At 49.7% G+C, this 22110-nt stretch overlaps 1 protein-coding gene across 1 annotated transcript in view; it reads left to right on the top strand.

Moving 5' to 3' along the window:
• Positions 1-22110, top strand: part of MBOAT7 (membrane bound O-acyltransferase domain containing 7) — a 94157-nt gene that overhangs the window by 12700 nt on the left and 59347 nt on the right. Inside the window, exons 3-4 of the mRNA XM_063942871.1 lie at positions 4735-4864; positions 7448-7574. Coding sequence (XP_063798941.1) covers positions 4735-4864; positions 7448-7574 — 257 coding nt within the window. The remainder of the gene's footprint in view (positions 1-4734; positions 4865-7447; positions 7575-22110) is intronic.

The following is a 22110-nucleotide window of genomic DNA, read 5'->3' as shown; positions in this document are numbered from 1 at the left end:
GTTTATCTGCACTGAGGGTGCAGGTATCTGTGTGGTAAACTTATTTCAAAGACGTTTGACTCTATTGCGTCTGTACACACCTTCTACAAGGTGTCATCAAAGTTCAGACTCCATTTATCCCACCTACAGCGCCAGGTGACTTGAGGTTGGGTTCAGATTTCTTACAGTTTTCATATTTTGAACCCTTACAACAAATGGGGATTAAGTTTATCACTTTGGAAAACATTTTTCTTCTAGCCTTGGCTTCGGCAAGGGTTTTGTTTTCATATTTGGGTGCCTTGTATTCCAAGCCACCGTATTTGAGTTTTCTCATGACAAAGCAGATCTTCGGACGAATTCCGCTTTCGTATTCTTCACATCAATATACCAATAGTGGTTCCTGTGTGGACAGCACATTCTAGAATTCTGAATGTGGTACACGCATTACGCGTTTATATATGTCCCGAACGTCTACAGTACGTGATACGGATACGTTGTTTGTTCTCGATGATGCTGCCAACTGGAGTTAGCCAGTTTCTCAGCAGACATTAGCCAGTTGGATAATAATGACTACAAGTCAGGCTTACTTTAAGGCTAAGTTACAATCGCCTACGTCAGTAATAGCTCATCCCACAGGTTCTGTGGGAATGTCAGACCCAGCGGGTCGTGGAGCGTCTACGACGCGGCTACATAGCCTTCAGTGCACCACGTTTGTGCACGTTTACACGTTATGAATGGTGGCGGCATCAGCATCTAGCTTTGGCTGCCTACTGTTACAAGTATCAAACAGCTCTCCCGCCCACGAGGGAAGCTTTGGTACGTCCCAAGAGTACTCCAGTGACCCCTAGTGGATGAAAAAGAAAATAGGATTTTGGTACTTACCAGGTAAATCCTTTTCTTTGAATCCATAGGGGGCACTGGACGCCCACCCAGAGCAGTTTTACCTGGGTTGTTTTAAGCTCAAAGGAGCTTAGGGTAACACGTTTTACCTAGTTGGTATTAAGCTCAGAGGAGCTTATGGTAACACATTTTCACCGATTGGTTCAAATTATAAAGTTCTGTCGGTTATGGTGTCAACTGTTTAGTTGACAGTAAAGTTATGGGTCAACTTTGTTGTTGTCCGTTATGTTATAGGAATTCTCCATTGTCAACCTCTCTATATAGTTCCTGTTCGCTCAGTAAAAAACACTGAGGTCGTACACTGAGGTACTCGGGGATATGGAGGGGTGGAGAGTCCTAAATTTAAATATTCAGTGCCTTTGTTCGGCTGCGCCCATCCATATCCCAAGAGTACTCCAGTGCCCCCTATGGATTCAAAGAAAAGGATTTACCTGGTAAGTACCAAAATCCTATTATCCACCTCATCAGGAGTACCTCAGATTTGTGGTACAGGATTGTCATTACCAATTCCAGACGTTGCCGTTTGGTCTCTCCACGGCACCGAGAATATTTACCAAGGTAATGGCGGAAATGATGGTGCTCCTGCGAAAGCAAGGGGTCACAATTATCCCATACTTGGACGATCTCCTCATAAAGGCGAGGTCCAGAGAGCAGTTGCTGATCAGCGTAGCACGCTCTCGGGAAGTGTTACAACAGCACGGCTGGATTCTAAATATTCCAAAGTCGCAGTTGATTCCTACGACTCGTCTGCCCTTCCTGGGCATGATTCTGGACACAGACCAGAAGAGGGTTTATCTCCCGATGGAGAAGGCTCAGGAGCTCATGACACTGGTCAGAGACCTATTAAAACCAAAACAGGTGTCGGTGCATCACTGCACGCGAGTCCTGGGAAAGATGGTGGCATCATACGAGGCCATTCCCTTTGGCAGGTTCCATGCGAGGACCTTTCAATGGGATCTGTTGGACAAGTGGTCCGAATCACATCTACAGATGCATCGGCTGATCACCCTCTCCCCCAGGGCCAGGGTGTCTCTCCTGTGGTGGCTGCAGAGTGCTCACCTTCTCGAGGGCCACAGATTCGGCATTCAGGACTGGGTCCTGGTGACCACGGATGCAAGCCTCCGAGGGTGGGGGGCAGTCACACAGGGAAGAAATTTCCAAGGTCTGTGGTCAAGTCAGGAGACTTGCCTTCACATCAATATCCTGGAACTAAGGGCCATATACAACGCCCTAAGTCAAGCGGAGACCCTGCTTCGCGACCAATCGGTGCTGATTCAGTCAGACAACATCACCGCAGTGGCTCATGTAAACCGCCAAGGCGGCACAAGGAGCAGGGTGGCGATGGCGGAAGCCACCAGAATTCTTCGGTGGGCGGAGAATCACGTAAGAGCACTGTCAGCAGTGTTCATTCCGGGAGTGGACAACTGGGAAGCAGACTTCCTCAGCAGGCACGACCTCCACCCGGGAGAGTGGGGACTTCATCAAGAAGTCTTCACGCAGATTGCAAGTCGGTGGGAACTGCCACAGGTGGACATGATGGCATCCCGCCTCAACAAAAAGCTACAGAGGTATTGCGCCAGGTCAAGAGACCCTCAGGCGATAGCTGTTGACGCACTAATGACACCGTGGGTGTTCCAGTCGGTTTATGTATTTCATCCTCTTCCTCTCATACCCAAGGTGCTGAGAATCATAAGAAAAAGAGGGGTGAGAACAATACTCATTGTTCCGGATTGGCCAAGAAGGACTTGGTATCCAGATCTGCAAGAAATGCTCACAGAGGACCCATGGCCTCTGCCTCTAAGACAGGACCTGTTGCAACAGGGGCCCTATCTGTTCCAAGACTTACCGCGGCTGCGTTGGACAGCATGGCGGTTGAACGCCGGATCCTAACAGAAAAAGGCATTCCAGATGAGGTTATTCCTACGCTGATAAAGGCTAGGAAGGACGTGATGGCTAAACATTATCACCGTATATGGCGAAAATATGTTGCTTGGTGTGAAGCCAGGAATGCCCCTACGGAGGAATTCCAGCTGGGCCGTTTCCTTCACTTCCTACAGTCGGGAGTGACTTTGGGCCTGAAATTGGGTTCCATTAAGGTCCAGATTTCGGCCCTATCCATTTTCTTTCAAAAAGAACTGGCTTCTCTTCCTGAAGCTCAGACGTTTGTAAAGGGAGTGCTGCATATTCAGCCCCCTTTTGTTCCTCCAGTGGCACCTTGGGATCTTAACGTGGTGTTGAGTTTCCTGAAGTTACACTGGTTTGAGCCACTCAAAACCGTGGAGTTAGCATGACCACCTTCCACGTGAGAAATTTTATTAGCCTTGGCTTCAGCTAGGCGTGTGTCAGAATTAGCGGCTTTGTCACATAAAAGCCCCTATCTGGTTTTCCATATGGACAGGGCAGAATTGCGGACTCGTCCACAATTTCTGCCAAGTGGTGTCATTTTTTCATATGAACCAACCTATTGTGGTGCCTGTGGCTACTCGTGGCTTGGATGATTCCGAGTTACTAGATGTGGTCAGGGCTTTGAAGGTTTATGTAGCCAGAACGGCTAGAGTCAGGAAAACTGAGTCGCTATTTATCCTGTATGCATCCAACAAGCTGGGTGCTCCTGCTTCAAAGCAAACTATTGCTCGCTGGATCTGTAACACGATTCAGCAGGCTCATTCTGCGGCTGGATTGCCGCTTCCAAAATCCGTAAAAGCCCACTCCACAAGGAAGGTGGGCTCTTCTTGGGCGGCTGCCCGAGGGGTCTCGGCATTACAGCTTTGCCGAGCAGCTACTTGGTCAGGTTCGAACACTTTTGCAAAGTTTTACAAGTTTGATACCCTGGCTGAGGAGGACCTTGTGTTTGCTCATTCGGTGCTGCAGAGTCATCCGCACTCTCCCGCCCCTTTGGGAGCTTTGGTATAATCCCCATGGTCCTTACGGAGTCCCCAGCATCCACTAGGACGTTAGAGAAAATAAGATTTTACTTACCGGTAAATCTATTTCTCGTAGTCCGTAGTGGATGCTGGACGCCCGTCACAAGTGCGGACTTCTTCTGCAATACTTGTATATAGTTATTGCTTAAATAAGGGTTATGTTGTGGTTGCATCAGGGTTGATCTGATGCTCCGTTGTTGTTCATACTGTTAACTGGGTAAGTTTATCACAAGTTATACGGTGTGATTGGTGTGACTGGTATGAGTTTTGCCCTGGATTCCAAAATCCTTTACTTGTACTGTCAGCTCTTCCGGGCACAGTTTCTCTAACTGAGGTCTGGAGGAGGGACATAGAGGGAGGAGCCAGAGCACACCAGTATCCAAATTCTTTCTTAAAGTGCCCTGTCTCCTGCGGAGCCCGTCTATTCCCCATGGTCCTCACGGAGTCCCCAGCATCCACAACGGACTACGAGAAATAGATTTACCGGTAAGTAAAATCTTATTTTTATTTTTCTATGTGTATTTTAAGGTTGTTTAAGTTGTCTTTGTTCCACTACAGGAAAACTTAAGAATATAGTTGTCTCTCAATTAGGTGGCGCTATAAACAGTACCCAGGCATTATTAAACTATTAGTTTAAACCTAATACACACCATTGGATTAAATTTAATATCCACAATCCATACCTCCTAACGTGACCCATTCCAGGAGGGAAAAATGCTCTCTACCTGGAAGTGAGGGTGTATGCACAATCTAATATACACAACCCCCGCCCTTTACATCAGGCTCCCCAAGGCTTAAACAGTGGTAATAGAAATGGCTTTCCAGGAGGATCTGCAGCAATGATTTAGCAAACCTGCTCTATGACTTGAACATGTGTTTATGGATTATTATTGTTAAGGAGGTAACACCATGCATTCCTTTGTGTTTCTAGGTCCACGTGTGAAACAGTGGGGAGGGTCAACTGTGGGACTGTTGCTTACTCTGGTGACTTGTAACATCCACACCCTCCATTCCACTATTACCATCCTCTGTACATGGATCATTGTAAAAATGTCACCCAGGTACAAATACTTCCAGAATGCACAGTGATAAAATTATCTTTGTTTGTGATATCTTGCCTGGATAATTGTTTCATTGATTTGGGGAGTTCGCATTTTTGTATTGAGTACTGGATTCAGTTGGCCATTTAGGCAGATTCAGATGTAATTGATCGACAATCGGAGATGTCACTAAGCCCCTTGACACCCGGTGTGGTGGACACAAATGGGTGTGTGGCTTCTTGGGACGGAGCATGACATTGCAGGATGGGTAGTGCTCCTGGTACAGCGACAGGAGCCGGGTTGCTGAACTGTAATGTTATAGTGCAGCACCCGGCTCCTATCACTGAGTAGGAGCCATCACTTTGGTGTCACCCCTCTTGTGACACCACTGTCCACAATTGCTGTTTGTATGGGTCCAAGAAGATGCCTTATCTCATCAACATCTGATCATAATCATTCAGATGTTGATCATGCATGAGGCCTTTTGTAGCCCATACACTTGTGAAATATGGCATACAATCCTTCGGTTTCGACCGCATCTGTGAGAGAAATCGAAGGATTGTATGCACATTAAGGTACCATGTATCGCGTCTCATGATAGTATGTGCTGCACTTAATTTTTAAAAACACATGCAATATATCGCACTGCGATGTGCAATGGGCACCCGCCGGGAGCGGCCAGAGGCCGCTCCCACTTGGCGGTGATGTGCCCATCACGTGATTACCATGCGGTCTATCGCAGGATCGGATCGCATGGTAATCACTTTGAGAGTTCAGTTGCGATTTCATCGCATCTGAACTGCCGGTGCAATGCCCCGCGATGTCACGTCGCTGGGCATCTTACAAGTGTATGGGCACCATTTGCTTGATCATACAATCTTTGCCTCCAGGCTCCAAGCCCTGAAGGGGCACCTGCATGTACAGCAGCACTTGTGTAGTTCACAGGTGGCTTCAAGTGTGACCACTGCTCTTCCAAAGAAGCTCTTCAGTGCACCCGCTGCTGCTGCTGCTGCAGAGTTAATTGGCTCTGTCTTAGGAGCCCTGCTAACACCTGCAATAGGGAGCAGGCCTGTAGAGCTCCGGCCTGGTACCACTCAGTCTGTGCTGCAGCAAGCAACGGTGCACCCGCCACTGCTGCTGGACTGTGAGATGGGACTCATCGGTGAATACTGAGATTCTGCATGTTGCAGACAGCTGAATCTCCTGAGTCTGACCCTGACCCACAGGCCATTGTCACACAGCGTAGCTGGAGCCCTATCAATTCACTGTGGGCTCTGGTCCCAGTAGACTTGCTAAGAGAGCTATCTATATAATTCTGTAAGACATGTGTGTTGAGGGGGGGACACCAAACTGTAACTTGCCCCCGGGTAACTGAGATAAACTTACGCCCCAGCATGTATGATTCAGCTGGTGTGTCCAAAAGTCACATCCAGCAATTGGGTCATATTGTGTGCCTTATGTGCATGAAACTCCAACAAATGATTGAATGTCATTGCTAGTTGTCAGCTTTATTTTCTAATGCCTTGACCCCTAGATAGCATCTCTACACACATGTGCTAATGAGATGGATATAGTTAAGAAACAGCTTGTCAACTAATTGGCAGGCTTGTAAATACACCTGTGTCTATTGTGCCCTGATAGTAACAATGACTACTTTTAAGCTAAGTGTACAGAAAGGGAGCAGGTACACCACAAACATGCATAGAACTCTGCATACTCCCAAATGTATGCCTTTAGTTCTGCACACCCAGAGCCTGGTTCAGGTTTGTAAACAAAACAAAAAAAAAAACACACAACTGGTGAAAACCATGTGCACTGCAGGTGGAGCAGATGTAACGTGCAGAGAGAGTCAGATTTGGGATGGTCTTCAGTATGCCAACTGTCGGGATCCTGGCGCACAGTATACCGGCGCCGGAATCCCGACAGCAGACATACCGATACTCTTTCTCCCTCGTGGGGTCCACGACCCCCCTGGAGGGAGAATAAAATAGCGCGCGCCACCGTGCCCGCAGTGTGGCGAGCACAGCGTGCCTGCAAGGGGCTCATTTGCGCTCGCCACACTGTCAGCATGCCGGCGGTCAGTCACCCGGCGCCGGTAGGCTGGTCGCCGGGAGCCCGGCCGCCAGTATACCATACTACACCCTCAGATTTGGGTGGGTTATATTGTTTCTGTGCGGGGTAAATACTGGCTGCTTTATTTTTACTCTGCAATTTAGTTTGAACACACCCCACCCAAATCTAACTCTCTCTGCACATGTTACATCTGTCCCAGCTGCAGTGCAAGATGGTTTTGTCCAGTTGTGTGCTTTTTTGATTTGCTTACAAACCTGAATCAGGCCCCCAGTGCGGCCGCTATTACGACCGATTTGTGTTAAATGCTGCATCAGGCCCTATGTGCAAATTTCAGCTTATGTCCTAAAACCTGTTTCCAGTAACCCTCTGTAATGTGCATGCCTGTTAGTGTAAATAACGTTTATTGATGCCTTGTATTGTTTCTAGTTAATGCTGCCGTTTATTTGGATGTGTAAAGGAAGTGTTTGCACAACTCAGTCTGAAGTCTCAATCATGTATTTCTCCATCTGTGCCTTTCTCAATTGCTTTCAGAGCCTGCCACTTCTTGGTACTGGGTTGGACCTTCATCTACCTGCTCTTCTTCCGCACAGTGACTTATTTTGACCTTCCTGCACCCACCCCGTTCACGAATGCAATACAGTTGATTTTAACTCTGAAGGTGAGTTCAGATCATGAATCACTGATTCATGCACCTCTCACACATGCAGACGTGCTATATACAGGCTGTTGGGTGTAGGTGAATTGTTATGTCCAATGCAAATAAATGGGAGATGGTTTACACCACCAAAGTGTTAGGTTCTTTGAGGCATAAGACAAAAGCTGCCATTTATGTGATAGGTCTGCAAAAAATGTTGTGTGAAGGTCCAACTCATGCAGCATTATGAAATCCTTGGCAATGTGCCACCACAATATCTGGGCTGCGGCCATCACCGTGTATTGCAGCAGGAAAGCATTGTTAATTTCTCTGACGTCCTAGTGGATGCTGGGACTCCGTCAGGACCATGGGGATTAGCGGCTCCGCAGGAGACAGGGCACAAAAATAAAAGCTTTAGGACTAGGTGGTGTGCACTGGCTCCTCCCCCTATGACCCTCCTCCAAGCCTCAGTTAGGTTTTTGTGCCCGTCCGAGCAGGGTGCAATCTAGGTGGCTCTCCTAAAGAGCTGCTTAGAAAAAGTTATTAGGTTTTTTATTTTCAGTGAGTCCTGCTGGCAACAGGCTCACTGCAACGAGGGACTTAGGGGAGAAGAAGTGAACTCACCTGCGTGCAGGATGGATTGGCTTCTTAGGCTACTGGACACCATTAGCTCCAGAGGGATCGAACACAGGCCCAGCCATGGAGTCCGGTCCCGGAGCCGCGCCGCCGACCCACTTGCAGATGCCGAAAAGTGAAGAGGTCCAGAAACCGGCGGCAGAAGACTTTTCAGTCTTCATGAGGTAGCGCACAGCACTGCAGCTGTGCGCCATTGTTGTCAGCACACTTCACACCAGCGGTCACTGAGGGTGCAGGGCGCTGGGGGGGGGCGCCTGGGCAGCAATGATAATACCTTGTTCTGGCTAAAAATACATCACATATAGCCCCTGGGGCTATATGGATGTATTTAACCCCTGCCAGGTCTCACAAACACCGGGAGAAGAGCCCGCCGAAATAGGGGGCGGGGCCTATCTCCTCAGCACACAGCGCCATTTTCCTGCACAGCTCCGCTGCGAGGAAGGCTCCCAGGACTCTCCCCTGCACTGCACTACAGAAACAGGGTAAAAAAACAGAGAGGGGGGGCACTTTTTTGGCGATATTGATATATTAAGCTGCTATAAAGGAAACAACACTTCTGTAGGGTTGTTCCTATATATTTATAGCGCTTGGGTGTGTGCTGGCAAACTCTCCCTCTGTCTCCCCAAAGGGCTAGTGGGGTCCTGTCTTCGATAAGAGCATTCCCTGTGTGTCTGCTGTGTGTCGGTACGTGTGTGTCGACATGTATGAGGACGATGTTGGTGTGGAGGCGGAGCAATTGCCGGTAATGGTGATGTCACCCCCTAGGGAGTCGACACCGGAATGGATGGCTTTGTTTATGGAATTACGTGATAATGTCAGCACGTTACAAAAATCAGTTGACGACATGAGACGGCCGGCAAACCAGTTAGTACCTGTCCAGGCGTCTCAGACACCGTCAGGGGCTGTAAAACGCCCTTTACCTCAGTCGGTCGACACAGACCCAGACACGGACACCGAATCTAGTGTCGACGGTGAAGAAACAAACGTATTTTCCAGTAGGGCCACACGTTATATGATCACGCCAATGAAGGAGGCTTTGCATATCTCTGATACTGCAAGTACCACAAAAAGGGGTATTATGTGGGGTCTGAAAAAACTACCTGTAGTTTTTCCTGAATCAGAGGAATTGAATGAAGTGTGTGATGAAGCGTGGGTTAACCCCGATAGAAAACTGCTAATTTCAAAGAAGTTATTGGCATTATATCCTTTCCCGCCAGAGGTTAGGGCGCGCTGGGAAACACCCCCTAGGGTGGATAAGGCACTCACACGCTTGTCAAAACAAGTGGCGTTACCGTCTCCTGAAACGGCCGCCCTCAAGGATCCAGCTGATAGGAGGCTGGAAACTACCCTGAAAAGTATATACACTCATACTGGTGTTATACTGCGACCAGCCATCGCCTCAGCATGGATGTGCAGTGCTGGGGTGGTTTGGTCGGATTCCCTGACTGAAAATATTGATACCCTGGATAGGGACAGTATTTTATTGACTATAGAGCAATTAAAGGATGCTTTTCTTTATATGCGAGATGCTCAGAGGGATATTTGCACTCTGGCATCGAGAGTAAGTGCGATGTCCATATCTGCCAGAAGAAGTTTATGGACGCGACAGTGGTCAGGTGATGCGGATTCCAAACGGCATATGGAAGTATTGCCGTATAAAGGGGAGGAATTATTTGGGGTCGGTCTATCGGATTTGGTGGCCACGGCAACAGCCGGGAAATCCACCTTTTTACCTCAGGTCCCCTCCCAACAGAAAAAGACACCGTCTTTTCAGCCGCAGTCCTTTCGTTCCTATAAGAACAAGCGGGCAAAAGGACAGTCATATCTGCCCCGAGGCAAAGGAAAGGGTAAGAGAGTGCACCAAGCAGCTCCCTCCCAGGAGCAGAAGCCCTCCCCGGCTTCTGCAAAGCCCTCAGCATGACGTTGGGGCTTTACAAGCGGACTCAGGGGCGGTGGGGGGTCGACTCAAGAATTTCAGCGCACAGTGGGCTCACTCACAGGTGGACCCCTGGATCCTGCAGGTAGTATCTCAGGGTTACAGGTTGGAATTCGAGAAGTCTCCCCCTCGCCGGTTCCTAAAGTCTGCTCTGCCAACGTCTCCCTCAGACAGGGCGACGGTATTGGAAGCCATTCACAAGCTGTATTCTCAGCAGGTGATAGTCAAGGTACCCCTCCTACAACAGGGAAAGGGGTATTATTCCACACTATTTGTGGTACCGAAGCCGGACGGCTCGGTAAGACCTATTCTAAATCTGAAATCTTTGAACCTGTACATACAAAAATTCAAGTTCAAGATGGAGTCACTCAGAGCAGTGATAGCGAATCTGGAAGAAGGGGACTTTATGGTGTCCCTGGACATCAAGGATGCTTACCTGCATGTCCCAATTTGCCCTTCACATCAAGGGTACCTCAGGTTCGTGGTGCAAAACTGTCATTATCAGTTTCAGACGCTGCCGTTTGGATTGTCCACGGCACCTCGGGTCTTTACCAAGGTAATGGCCGAAATGATGTTTCTTCTGCGAAGAAAAGGCGTATTAATTATCCCTTACTTGGACGATCTCCTGATAAGGGCAAGGTCCAGAGAACAGCTGGGGGACGTAGTAGCACTAACCCAAGTAGTGCTGCAACAGCACGGGTGGATTCTGAATTTTCCAAAATCTCAATTGACCCCGACGACACGTCTGCTGTTCCTGGGAATGATTCTGGACACGGTTCAGAAAAAGGTGTTTCTTCCGGAGGAGAAAGCCAGGGAGTTATCCGAACTTGTCAGGAACCTCCTAAAACCAGGAAAAGTGTCTGTGCATCAATGCACAAGAGTCCTGGGAAAAATGGTGGCTTCTTACGAAGCGATTCCATTCGGCAGATTCCACGCACGAACTTTTCAGTGGGATCTGCTGGACAAATGGTCCGGATCGCATCTGCAGATGCATCAGCGGATAACTTTGTCTCCACGGACAAGGGTAGGGTGTCTCTTCTGTGGTGGTTGCAGAGTGCTCATCTGTTAGAGGGCCGCAGATTCGGCATACAGGACTGGGTCCTGGTGACCACGGATGCCAGTCTGAGAGGCTGGGGAGCGGTCACACAGGGAAGAAACTTCCAGGGAGTGTGGTCAAGCCTGGAGATGTCTCTTCACATAAATATACTGGAGCTAAGAGCGATTTACAATGCTCTAAGCCTGGCAAAACCCCTGCTTCAGGGTCAGCCGGTGTTGATCCAGTCGGACAACATCACGGCAGTCGCCCACGTAAACGGACAGGGCGGCACAAGAAGCAGGAGGGCAATGGCAGAAGCTGCAAGGATTCTTCGCTGGGCGGAAGATCATGTGATAGCACTGTCAGCAGTGTTCATTCCGGGAGTGGACAACTGGGAAGCGGACTTCCTCAGCAGACACGATCTACACCCGGGAGAGTGGGGACTTCATCCAGAAGTCTTCCACATGATTGTGAACCGTTGGGAAAAACCAAAGGTGGATATGATGGCGTCCCGCCTCAACAAAAAACTGGACAGGTATTGCGCCAGGTCAAGAGACCCTCAGGCAATAGCTGTGGACGCTCTGGTAACACCGTGGGTGTTCCAGTCAGTGTATGTGTTTCCTCCTCTGCCTCTCATACCAAAAGTACTGAGAATTATACGGCACAGGGGAGTAAGAACGATACTCGTGGCTCCGGATTGGCCAAGAAGAACTTGGTACCCGGAACTTCAGGAGATGCTCACGGAAGATCCGTGGCCTCTACCTCTAAGACGGGACCTGCTTCAGCAGGGACCGTGTCTATTCCAAGACTTACCGCGGCTGCGTTTGACGGCATGGCGGTTGAACGCCGAATTCTAAGGGAAAAAGGCATTCCGGAAGAGGTCATCCCTACCCTGGTAAAAGCCAGGAAGGAGGTGACTGCACAACATTATCACCGCATTTGGAGAAAATATGTTGCGTGGTGTGAGGCCAGGAAGGCCCCGACGGAGGAATTTCAACTGGGTCGATTCCTACATTTCCTGCAAACAGGATTGTCTATGGGCCTCAAATTAGGGTCCATTAAGGTTCAAATTTCGGCCCTGTCGATTTTCTTCCAGAAAGAATTGGCTTCAGTTCCTGAAGTCCAGACTTTTGTAAAAGGAGTACTACATATACAGCCCCCGGTTGTGCCCCCAGTGGCTCCGTGGGATCTTAATGTAGTTTTGGATTTTCTCAAATCCCATTGGTTTGAGCCACTCAAATCGGTGGATTTGAAATATCTTACATGGAAAGTAACCATGCTACTGGCCCTGGCTTCAGCCAGGAGAGTGTCAGAATTGGCGGCTTTATCGTATAAAAGCCCATATCTGATTTTCCATTCGGACAGGGCAGAACTGCGGACGCGTCCTCAGTTTCTGCCTAAGGTGGTTTCAGCGTTTCACCTGAACCAGCCTATTGTGGTGCCTGCGGCTACTAGCGATTTGGAGGATTCCAAGTTGCTGGACGTTGTCAGGGCATTGAAAATATATATTTCAAGGACGGCTGGAGTCAGAAAATCTGACTCGCTGTTTATACTGTATGCACCCAACAAGCTGGGTGCTCCTGCTTCTAAGCAGACGATTGCTCGTTGGATTTGTAGCACAATTCAACTTGCACATTCTGTGGCAGGCCTGCCACAGCCTAAATCTATCAAGGCCTATTCCACAAGGAAGGTGGGCTCATCTTGGGCAGCTGCCCGAGGGGTCTCGGCATTACAACTCTGCCGAGCAGCTACGTGGTCGGGGGAGAACACGTTTGTAAAATTCTACAAATTGGCTAAAGAGGACCTGGAGTTCTCTCATTCGGTGCTGCACTCATCCGCCCGTTTGGGAGCTTTGGTATAATCCCCATGGTCCTGACGGAGTCCCAGCATCCACTAGGACGTCAGAGAAAATAAGATTTTACTTACCGATAAATCTATTTCTCGTAGTCCGTAGTGGATGCTGGGCGCCCATCCCAAGTGCGGATTGTCTGCAATACTTGTACATAGTTATTGTTACAAAAAAATCGGGTTGTTATTGTTGTGAGCCGTCTGTTCAGAGGCTCCTACGTTTGTCATACTGTTAACTGGGTTCAGATCACAGGTTGTACGGTGTGATTGGTGTGGCTGGTATGAGTCTTACCCGGGATTCAAAATCCTTCCTTATTGTGTACGCTCGTCCGGGCACAGTATCCTAACTGAGGCTTGGAGGAGGGTCATAGGGGGAGGAGCCAGTGCACACCACCTAGTCCTAAAGCTTTTATTTTTGTGCCCTGTCTCCTGCGGAGCCGCTAATCCCCATGGTCCTGACGGAGTCCCAGCATCCACTACGGACTACGAGAAATAGATTTATCGGTAAGTAAAATCTTATTTTTTCAGTCATCCTCTACTTGCATTGAGGAGAAATTTGTCTGACTGTTCGAGGAGTCTTTTCACAGCCACCATTGACTTTTGAAATTCTCCCAAAGACCATGGATTCCTAGCACTTAAGTTAGGGAGTGAAGGTGGTGTGACATCATCAGGGAGCTTTATTCAAAGATGGTTGCATATGACCACAGAGCTAGTCCACTTTCTTAAATTTACCCCAAACATTAAAAAGGAGATTTATGGTAGACTTACCATAGTTAAATCTCTTTCTGCGAGGTACATTGGTTCCACAGGGAAACATCGGGATGTAGAGCTGGATCTTGATCCAGGCACCAACAGGCTAAAGCTTTAGACTCTCCCAGGATGCATTTGGGGCCTCCTCTATAACCCCGCCTCCAGGCACTGTGAGCTCAGTTTCGTTAACCAGTCCAATGCAGGAGCAGGTAAAAGAAGGTAGATGTTAGTCACATAGATCCACATTTTCACGACCGGAGAAGGGACTAGCGTAGGGGTGGGCAACATGCGGCCCGCGGGCCGGATGCGGCCCGCGAACCGATCCTGCCTGGCCCGCTGTCCCCCACCAGTGCGCAATGACAAGCGGCCCGACTGGCTGAGCCGCTTCTCATTGCGCTACAGCAGCTCCGAGAGACGCGGCGCCGCTGAGGAAATCCCGGTCACGTCACAGGGGCTGCTGACCGGGATTTCCTTTCCGACGTCTCAGGCGCTGGGCGGTGCGGGGGGCGGATCCACATCAAGAAGAGTGTGGATCTGTACAGTGGACAGCGGATCTCTCATGCGGGCAGCGTGCAGCAGGAGCTGAGCTCTCCAGCGGGCAGCGGGAGCTGATCTGTCCTTAAAAAAAAAAAAAAAACTCGAAGGTTGGTAAATTCATAGCTGGCGCTGCCTGTTGAGGGGGGCTGGGGTGCCGAGTAGGGGGAGTAAACAGCAACCTATGTCCATGGAGGGAGGGAGTCTGTTGTTTAAAAGCTGCTATATGGGTCCAGGGGAGGGGGGTGGGCGGCATAGAGACTGCCATATAAGTTCAGGGGAGGGGGGGGGGATAGAGAATGCCCGATCCCACCCACTCTGCCGCCAGAGCCCAGACACCACCCCCTCAGGTTACACTGAGCGTCCCAACAACAGGCGCGCAGTTTACAGTGCAGCCTGACCAGTGACCACCCCCTACCCCTGATGGAGTGTAAGCCGCGGGCAATACTGCCCGATCCCCCTGCTGCCGCCGAAGTTAATGGTGAGCCGCGGGCTGTAATGCCCGACCCCCCTTCCCATCTCCATGTCGCTGCTGCAATTTAAAGCTGTCCTCCTGATCTTGAGTATGTGACCCACAGGCTGTAACGCCCGATCCCCCCGCAGCCGCAGGAGTTTACTGTGAGGTTGAGCCGTTATGCCCGAGCCCACTCCCCCTCTCACTGCCAGCGCAGCATCTTAAAATCCAACCCACCCCAAAAGCTTATAGTGACCTGTGGGCTGTAATGCCCCACACCCGCCCCCACTCCTCCCTGCCACAACTTAAAGTCCACCCCCACCAAAGCTGACAGAGAGCCATGTCTGTAACGCCCGATTACACCCCTCCTCTCAAAGTTGTGTGTAAAAGGGGGCTCTGTCTGCCGTAATATGTAAAAGGAGGGACTCTACCTGCCGTAATGTGTAAAAGGGGGCTCTGTCTGCCGTAATGTGTAAAAGGGGGCTCTGTCTGCCGTAATGTGTAAAAGGGGGCTCTACCTGCCGTAATGTGTAAAAGGGACCTCTACCTACTGTGCAGAGTAATTTGAATAATAGAGGCTGTTGTGCAGCCTAATATGAATCTGTATTGTTTTGTGGCCACGCCCCTTCCCCATGAAGCCACACCCCTATATTTTTGGCACATGCCTATGGCGGCCCTCGAATACTCATTGGAAAGTGTTAAGTGGCCCTTCAGCTGAAATAATTGCCCACCCCTGGACTAGCGGCTAATGCCATACAAACCCATAGAAGCTACCGTATTTTTCGGACCATAAGACGCACTTTTTCTCCCCAAAAATGTGGGGGGAAAAGTATGTGCGTCTTATGGAGCGAATAAGAGCCAATGCAGATGAAGTTTGCGGGTAGCGGCGGGTCCTGGATGCTGCTGCTGCTGCAACGTCATCAGAGCGCGCCGCATCTCAGAGCCCAACAGCAGAGCCGGCATCATGTGACTCCCCCCGTTCCCCCACACCTCCTCTCTCCTCAGGAGTTTCCCTGCAGGCAGCGTTAGCCGAGAGCCTGGACGCGAGGAACCGGCGGGTCCTGGATGCTGCTGCTGCGCCGTCATCAGCAGAGCGCGCCGCATCTCAGAGCCTGCATCATGTGACTCCCCCCGCTCCCCCACACCTCCTCCCTCCTCAGGAGTGCACCGCGGGCAGCGTTAGCTGAGAGCCTAGACGCGGGGAACCACAGGTACTGTCTACAATATGAGTGTGTGTGTGTGTGTGTGTGTCTATGTGTATGCTGGCTCTGATGTGTGTGTGTGTGTGTGTGTGTGTGTGTGTGTGTGTGTATCTGTGTGTGTATGCTGGCTCTTTTTTTCCCAGTTTTCCTACTCTAAAAACTAGGTGCGTCTTATGGTCAGGCGCGTCCTATGGTCCGGAAAATACGGTAGGTGCATCAGGGCTGGCGCCCTGTGGAACCAATGTACCTTGCAGAAAGAGATTTAACCATGGTAAGTCTACCATAAATCTCCTTTTCTGCAGCAGGGTACATTAGTTTCCACAGGGAAACATCGGGGATGTCCTAAAGCAGTTCCTCATGGGAGGGGACGCACCGTAGTGGGTATGAGAACCCGGCGTCCAAAGGAAGCATCCTGGGAGGCGGAAGTATCAAAGGCATAGAACCTAATGAACGTGTTCACTGAGGACCACGTAGCTGCCTTGCACAATTGTTCAGCGGACGCACCTCGGCGGACTGCCCAAGAAGGTCCAACAGACCGAGTAGAATGGGCCTTGATAACAGCAGGAGCTGGGAGTCCAGCCTGCGCATATGCTTGTGCAATCACCATTGTAATCCATCTGGCCAAGGTTTGCTTATTCGCAGGCCATCCATGTTTGTGAAAACCAAAAAGTACAAAAAGGGTATCTGACCTCCTGATAGAGGCAGTCCTCTCCACATAAACACGGAGAGCACTTACCACATCCAAAGACTGCTGTTTGGAGGACAAGTCAGAAGAGATAAAGGCCAAGACCACAATCTCTTGGTTAAGGTGAAAAGATGACACCACCTTAGGCAAATAACCAGGGCGAGTTCTAAGAACTGCCCGGTCACGGTGAAATATCAGAAAGGGTGGACGACAGGACAGAGCGCCTAGGTCTGACACCCTCCTAGCAGAGGCAATAGCCAGTAGGAAAAGGACCTTGATCGTGAGCCATTTAAGGTCCACCGTCTCAAGAGGTTTAAATGGAGACTATTGCAGGGCATTCAGGACAACAGACAAGTCCCATGGAGCCACAGGAGGGACATATGAAGGCTGAATTCGTAAAACACCCTGAGTGAAAGTATGAACGTCAGGAATAGACGCAATTTTTCTCTGAAACCACACAGACAAGGCCGAGATATGAACCTTGAGCGAGGCCAGACGAAGGCCTAAATCCAGGCCTTGTTGCAGAAAAGCCAAAAGTCTGGAAGTACTGAATTTGTATGCATCGTAATTCTTAACAGCACACCAGGTGAAGTAAGAATTCCAGGCCCTATAATAAATCTGCCCAGATGCCGGTTTGCGGGCCTTCAGCATAGTTTGGATAACCGCCTCAGAGAATCCTTTGTCCCTCAGGAGTGAAGCTTCAGGAGCCACGTCGTCAAAGCCAGTCTGGCCAGGTCTGGATAGACACATGGGCCCTGAACGAGGAGGTCTGGGCATTGAGGAAGTAGAAGAGGACGCTCTATCGATAGACCCTGCAGTAGTGATGTACGCCGGAAATTTTTCGGGTTTTGTATTCGGTTCCGCGGCCGTGTTTTGGATTCGGACGCGTTTTGGCAAAACCTCCATGAAACATTTTTGTCGGATTCGGGTGTGTTTTGGATTCGGGTGTTTTTTTACAAAAAACCCTCAAACAGCTTAAATCATAGAATTTGGGGGTCATTTTGATCCCAATAGTATTATTAACCTCAATAACCATAATTTACACTCATTTCCAGTCTATTCTGAACACCTCACAATATTATTTTTAGTCCTAAAATTTGCACCGAGGTCGCTGGATGACTAAGCTAAGCGACCCAAGTGGCCGACACAAACACCTGGCCCATCTAGGAGTGGCACTGCAGTGTCAGACAGGATGGCACTTCAAAAAAATAGTCCCCAAGCAGCACATGATGCAAAGAAAAATGAAAGAAAAAAGAGGTGCAAGATGGAATTGTCCTTGGGCCTTCCCACCCACCCTTATGTTGTATAAACAGAACATGCACACTTTAACAAACCCATCATTTCAGCGACAGGGTCTGCCACACAACTGTGACTGAAATGACTGGTTGGTTTGGGCCCCCACCAAAAAAGAAGCAATCAATCTCTCCTTGCACAAACTGGCTCTACAGAGGCAAGATGTCCACCTCCTCCTCATCGTCCGATTCCTCACCCCTTTCACTGTGTACATCCCCCTCCTCACAGATTATTAATTCGTCCCCACTGGAATCCACCATCTCAGGTCCCTGTGTACTTTCTGGAGGCAATTGCTGGTGAATGTCTCCACGGAGGAATTGATTCTAATTCATTTTGATGAACATCATCTTCTCCACATTTTCTCGAAGTAACCTCGTAAGCCGATTGCTGACAAGGTGAGCGGCTGCACTAAACACTCTTTCGGAGTACACACTGGAGGGGGGGCAACTTAGGTAAAATAAAGCCAGTTTGTGCAAGGGCCTCCAAATTGCCTCTTTCTCTATCGTCCTAGTGGATGCTGGGGTTCCTGAAAGGACCATGGGGAATAGCGGCTCCGCAGGAGACAGGGCACAAAAAGTAAAGCTTTACGATCAGGTGGTGTGTACTGGCTCCTCCCCCTATGACCCTCCTCCAAGCCTCAGTTAGATTTTTGTGCCCGGCCGAGAAGGGTGCAATCTAGGTGGCTCTCCTAAAGAGCTGCTTAGAAAAGTTTAGCTTAGGTTTTTTATTTTACAGTGAGTCCTGCTGGCAACAGGATCACTGCAACGAGGGACTTAGGGGAGAAGAAGTGAACTCACCTGCGTGCAGGATGGATTGGCTTCTTGGCTACTGGACATTAGCTCCAGAGGGACGATCACAGGTACAGCCTGGATGGTCACCGGAGCCTCGCCGCCGGCCCCCTTGCAGATGCTGAAACGAGAAGAGGTCCAGAATCGGCGGCAGAAGACTCCTCAGTCTTCTTAAGGTAGCGCACAGCACTGCAGCTGTGCGCCATTTTCCTCTCAGCACACTTCACACGGCAGTCACTGAGGGTGCAGGGCGCTGGGAGGGGGGCGCCCTGGGAGGCAAATGAAAACCTTTTTTGGCTAAAAATACCTCACATATAGCCTTCGGGGGCTATATGGAGATATTTAACCCCTGCCAGAATCCACTAAAGAGCGGGAGACGAGCCCGCCGAAAAAGGGGCGGGGCCTATCTCCTCAGCACACAGCGCCATTTTCCTCACACAGCTCCGCTGGTCAGGAAGGCTCCCAGGCTCTCCCCTGAACTGCACTACAGAAACAGGGTAAAACAAGAGAGGGGGGGCAAAATTGTGGCAAAACTATATTATTAAAGCAGCTATACAGGGAGCACTTATTATAAGGCTATCCCTGTCATATATAGCGCTTTTGGTGTGTGCTGGCAAACTCTCCCTCTGTCTCCCCAAAGGGCTAGTGGGGTCCTGTCTTCGTTAAGAGCATTCCCTGTGTGTCTGCTGTGTGTCGGTACGTGTGTGTCGACATGTATGAGGACGATATTGGTGTGGAGGCGGAGCAATTGCCAAATATGGGGATGTCACCTCCTAGGGGGTCGACACCAGAATGGATGCCTTTATTTATGGAATTACGGGATAGTGTCAACACGCTAAAGCAGTCGTTTGACGACATGAGACGGCCGGACAATCAATTAGTGCCTGTCCAGGCGCCTCAAACACCGTCAGGGGCTGTAAAACGCCCTTTGCCTCAGCCGGTCGACACAGACCCAGACACAGGCACTGATTCCAGTGGCGACGGTGACGAATCAACCGTATTTTCTAGTAGGGCCACACGTTATATGATTTTGGCAATGAAGGAGGCGTTACATATTGCTGATACTACAGGTACCACTAAACAGGGTATCATGTGGGGTGTGAAAAAACTACCTATAGTTTTTCCTGAATCAGATGAATTAAATGAGGTGTGTGATGAAGCGTGGGTTGCCCCCGATAAAAAAAAAAAATGCTAATTTCAAAGAAGTTATTGGCTTTATACCCTTTCCCGCCAGAGGTTAGGGCGCGCTGGGAAACACCTCCTAGGGTGGACAAGGCGCTCACACGCTTATCAAAACAAGTGGCGTTACCCTCTCCTGAGACGGCCGCACTTAAAGATCCAGCAGATAGGAGGATGGAAAATATCCAAAAAAGTATATACACACATACAGGTGTTATACTACGACCAGCTATAGCGACAGCCTGGATGTGCAGTGCTGGGGTAGCTTGGTCAGAGTCCCTGATTGAAAATATTGATACCCTGGATAGGGACAATGTTTTACTGTCTTTAGAGCAAATAAAGGATGCATTTCTTTATATGCGTGATGCACAGAGGGATATCTGCACACTGGCATCACGGGTAAGTGCTATGTCCATCTCGGCCAGAAGAAGTTTATGGACGCGACAGTGGTCAGGCGATGCGGACTCAAAACGGCATATGGAAGTTTTGCCGTATAAAGGGGAGGAGTTATTTGGTGTCGGTCTATCGGATTTGGTGGCCACGGCTACAGCCGGGAAATCCACCTTTTTACCTCAAGTCACTCCCCAACAGAAAAAGACACCGACTTTTCAACCGCAGCCCTTTCGTTCCTTTAAAAACAAGAGAGCAAAGGGATATTCATATCTGCCACGAGGCAGAGGAAGGGGGAAGAGACAGCAACAGGCAGCTCCTTCCCAGGAACAGAAGCCCTCCCCCGCTTCTACAAAAGCCTCAGCATGACGCTGGGGCTTCTCAAGCGGACTCGGGGGCGGTGGGGGGTCGTCTCAAGAATTTCAGCGCGCAGTGGGCTCACTCGCAGGTAGATCCCTGGATCCTGCAGATAATATCTCAGGGGTACAGGTTGGAACTAGAGACGGATCCACCTCGCCGTTTCCTGAAGTCTGCTTTACCAACGTCCCCCTCCGACAGGGTGACGGTCTTGGAAGCCATTCACAAGCTGTACTCTCAGCAGGTGATAGTCAAGGTACCCCTTTTACAACAAGGAAAGGGGTATTATTCCACTCTATTTGTGGTACCGAAGCCGGATGGCTCGGTAAGACCTATTCTAAATCTGAAATCCTTGAACCTGTACATAAAGAAGTTCAAGTTCAAGATGGAGTCACTCAGAGCAGTGATAGCGAACCTGGAAGAAGGGGACTTTATGGTATCCTTGGACATCAAGGATGCGTATCTCCACGTTCCAATTTACCCCTCACACCAGGGGTACCTCAGGTTCGTCGTACAGAACTGTCACTATCAGTTTCAGACGCTGCCGTTCGGATTGTCCACGGCACCTCGGGTCTTTACCAAGGTAATGGCCGAGATGATGATTCTTCTTCGAAGAAAAGGCGTATTAATTATCCCATACTTGGACGATCTCCTAATAAGGGCAAGGTCCAGAGAACAGCTAGAGATGGGATTAGCACTGTCTCAAGAAGTGCTAAAACAGCACGGGTGGATTCTGAATATTCCAAAATCCCAGTTAATTCCGACAACACGTCTGCTGTTCCTAGGGATGATTCTGGACACGGTTCAGAAAAAGGTTTTTCTCCCGGAGGAAAAAGCCAAGGAGTTATCCGAGCTTGTCAGGAACCTCCTAAAACCAGGAAAGGTGTCTGTACATCAATGCACAAGAGTCCTGGGAAAAATGGTGGCTTCTTACGAAGCAATTCCATTCGGCAGATTCCACGCAAGAATTTTCCAGAGGGATCTGTTGGACAAATGGTCAGGGTCGCATCTTCAGATGCACCAGCGGATAACCCTGTCTCCAAGGACAAGGGTATCTCTTCTGTGGTGGTTGCAGAGTGCTCATCTATTGGAGGGCCGCAGATTCGGCATACAGGATTGGATCCTGGTGACCACGGACGCCAGCCTGAGAGGCTGGGGAGCAGTCACACAAGGAAGAAACTTCCAGGGCGTGTGGTCGAGCCTGGAAACGTCTCTTCACATAAACATTCTGGAACTAAGAGCAATCTACAATGCTCTAAGCCAGGCAGAACCTCTGCTTCAAGGAAAACCGGTGTTGATCCAGTCGGACAACATCACGGCAGTCGCCCATGTGAACAGACAGGGCGGCACAAGAAGCAGGAGTGCAATGGCAGAAGCTGCAAGGATTCTTCGCTGGGCAGAGAATCATGTGATAGCACTGTCAGCAGTGTTCATCCCGGGAGTGGACAACTGGGAAGCAGACTTCCTCAGCA

The sequence above is a fragment of the Pseudophryne corroboree genome, chromosome 10 (genome assembly GCF_028390025.1).
Source record: "Pseudophryne corroboree isolate aPseCor3 chromosome 10, aPseCor3.hap2, whole genome shotgun sequence".
In the NCBI taxonomy this organism is placed as follows: domain Eukaryota; kingdom Metazoa; phylum Chordata; class Amphibia; order Anura; family Myobatrachidae; genus Pseudophryne; species Pseudophryne corroboree.
Note: the sequence above shows the minus strand (reverse complement) of the source record. Positions and strands in the feature narration are given on the sequence as shown.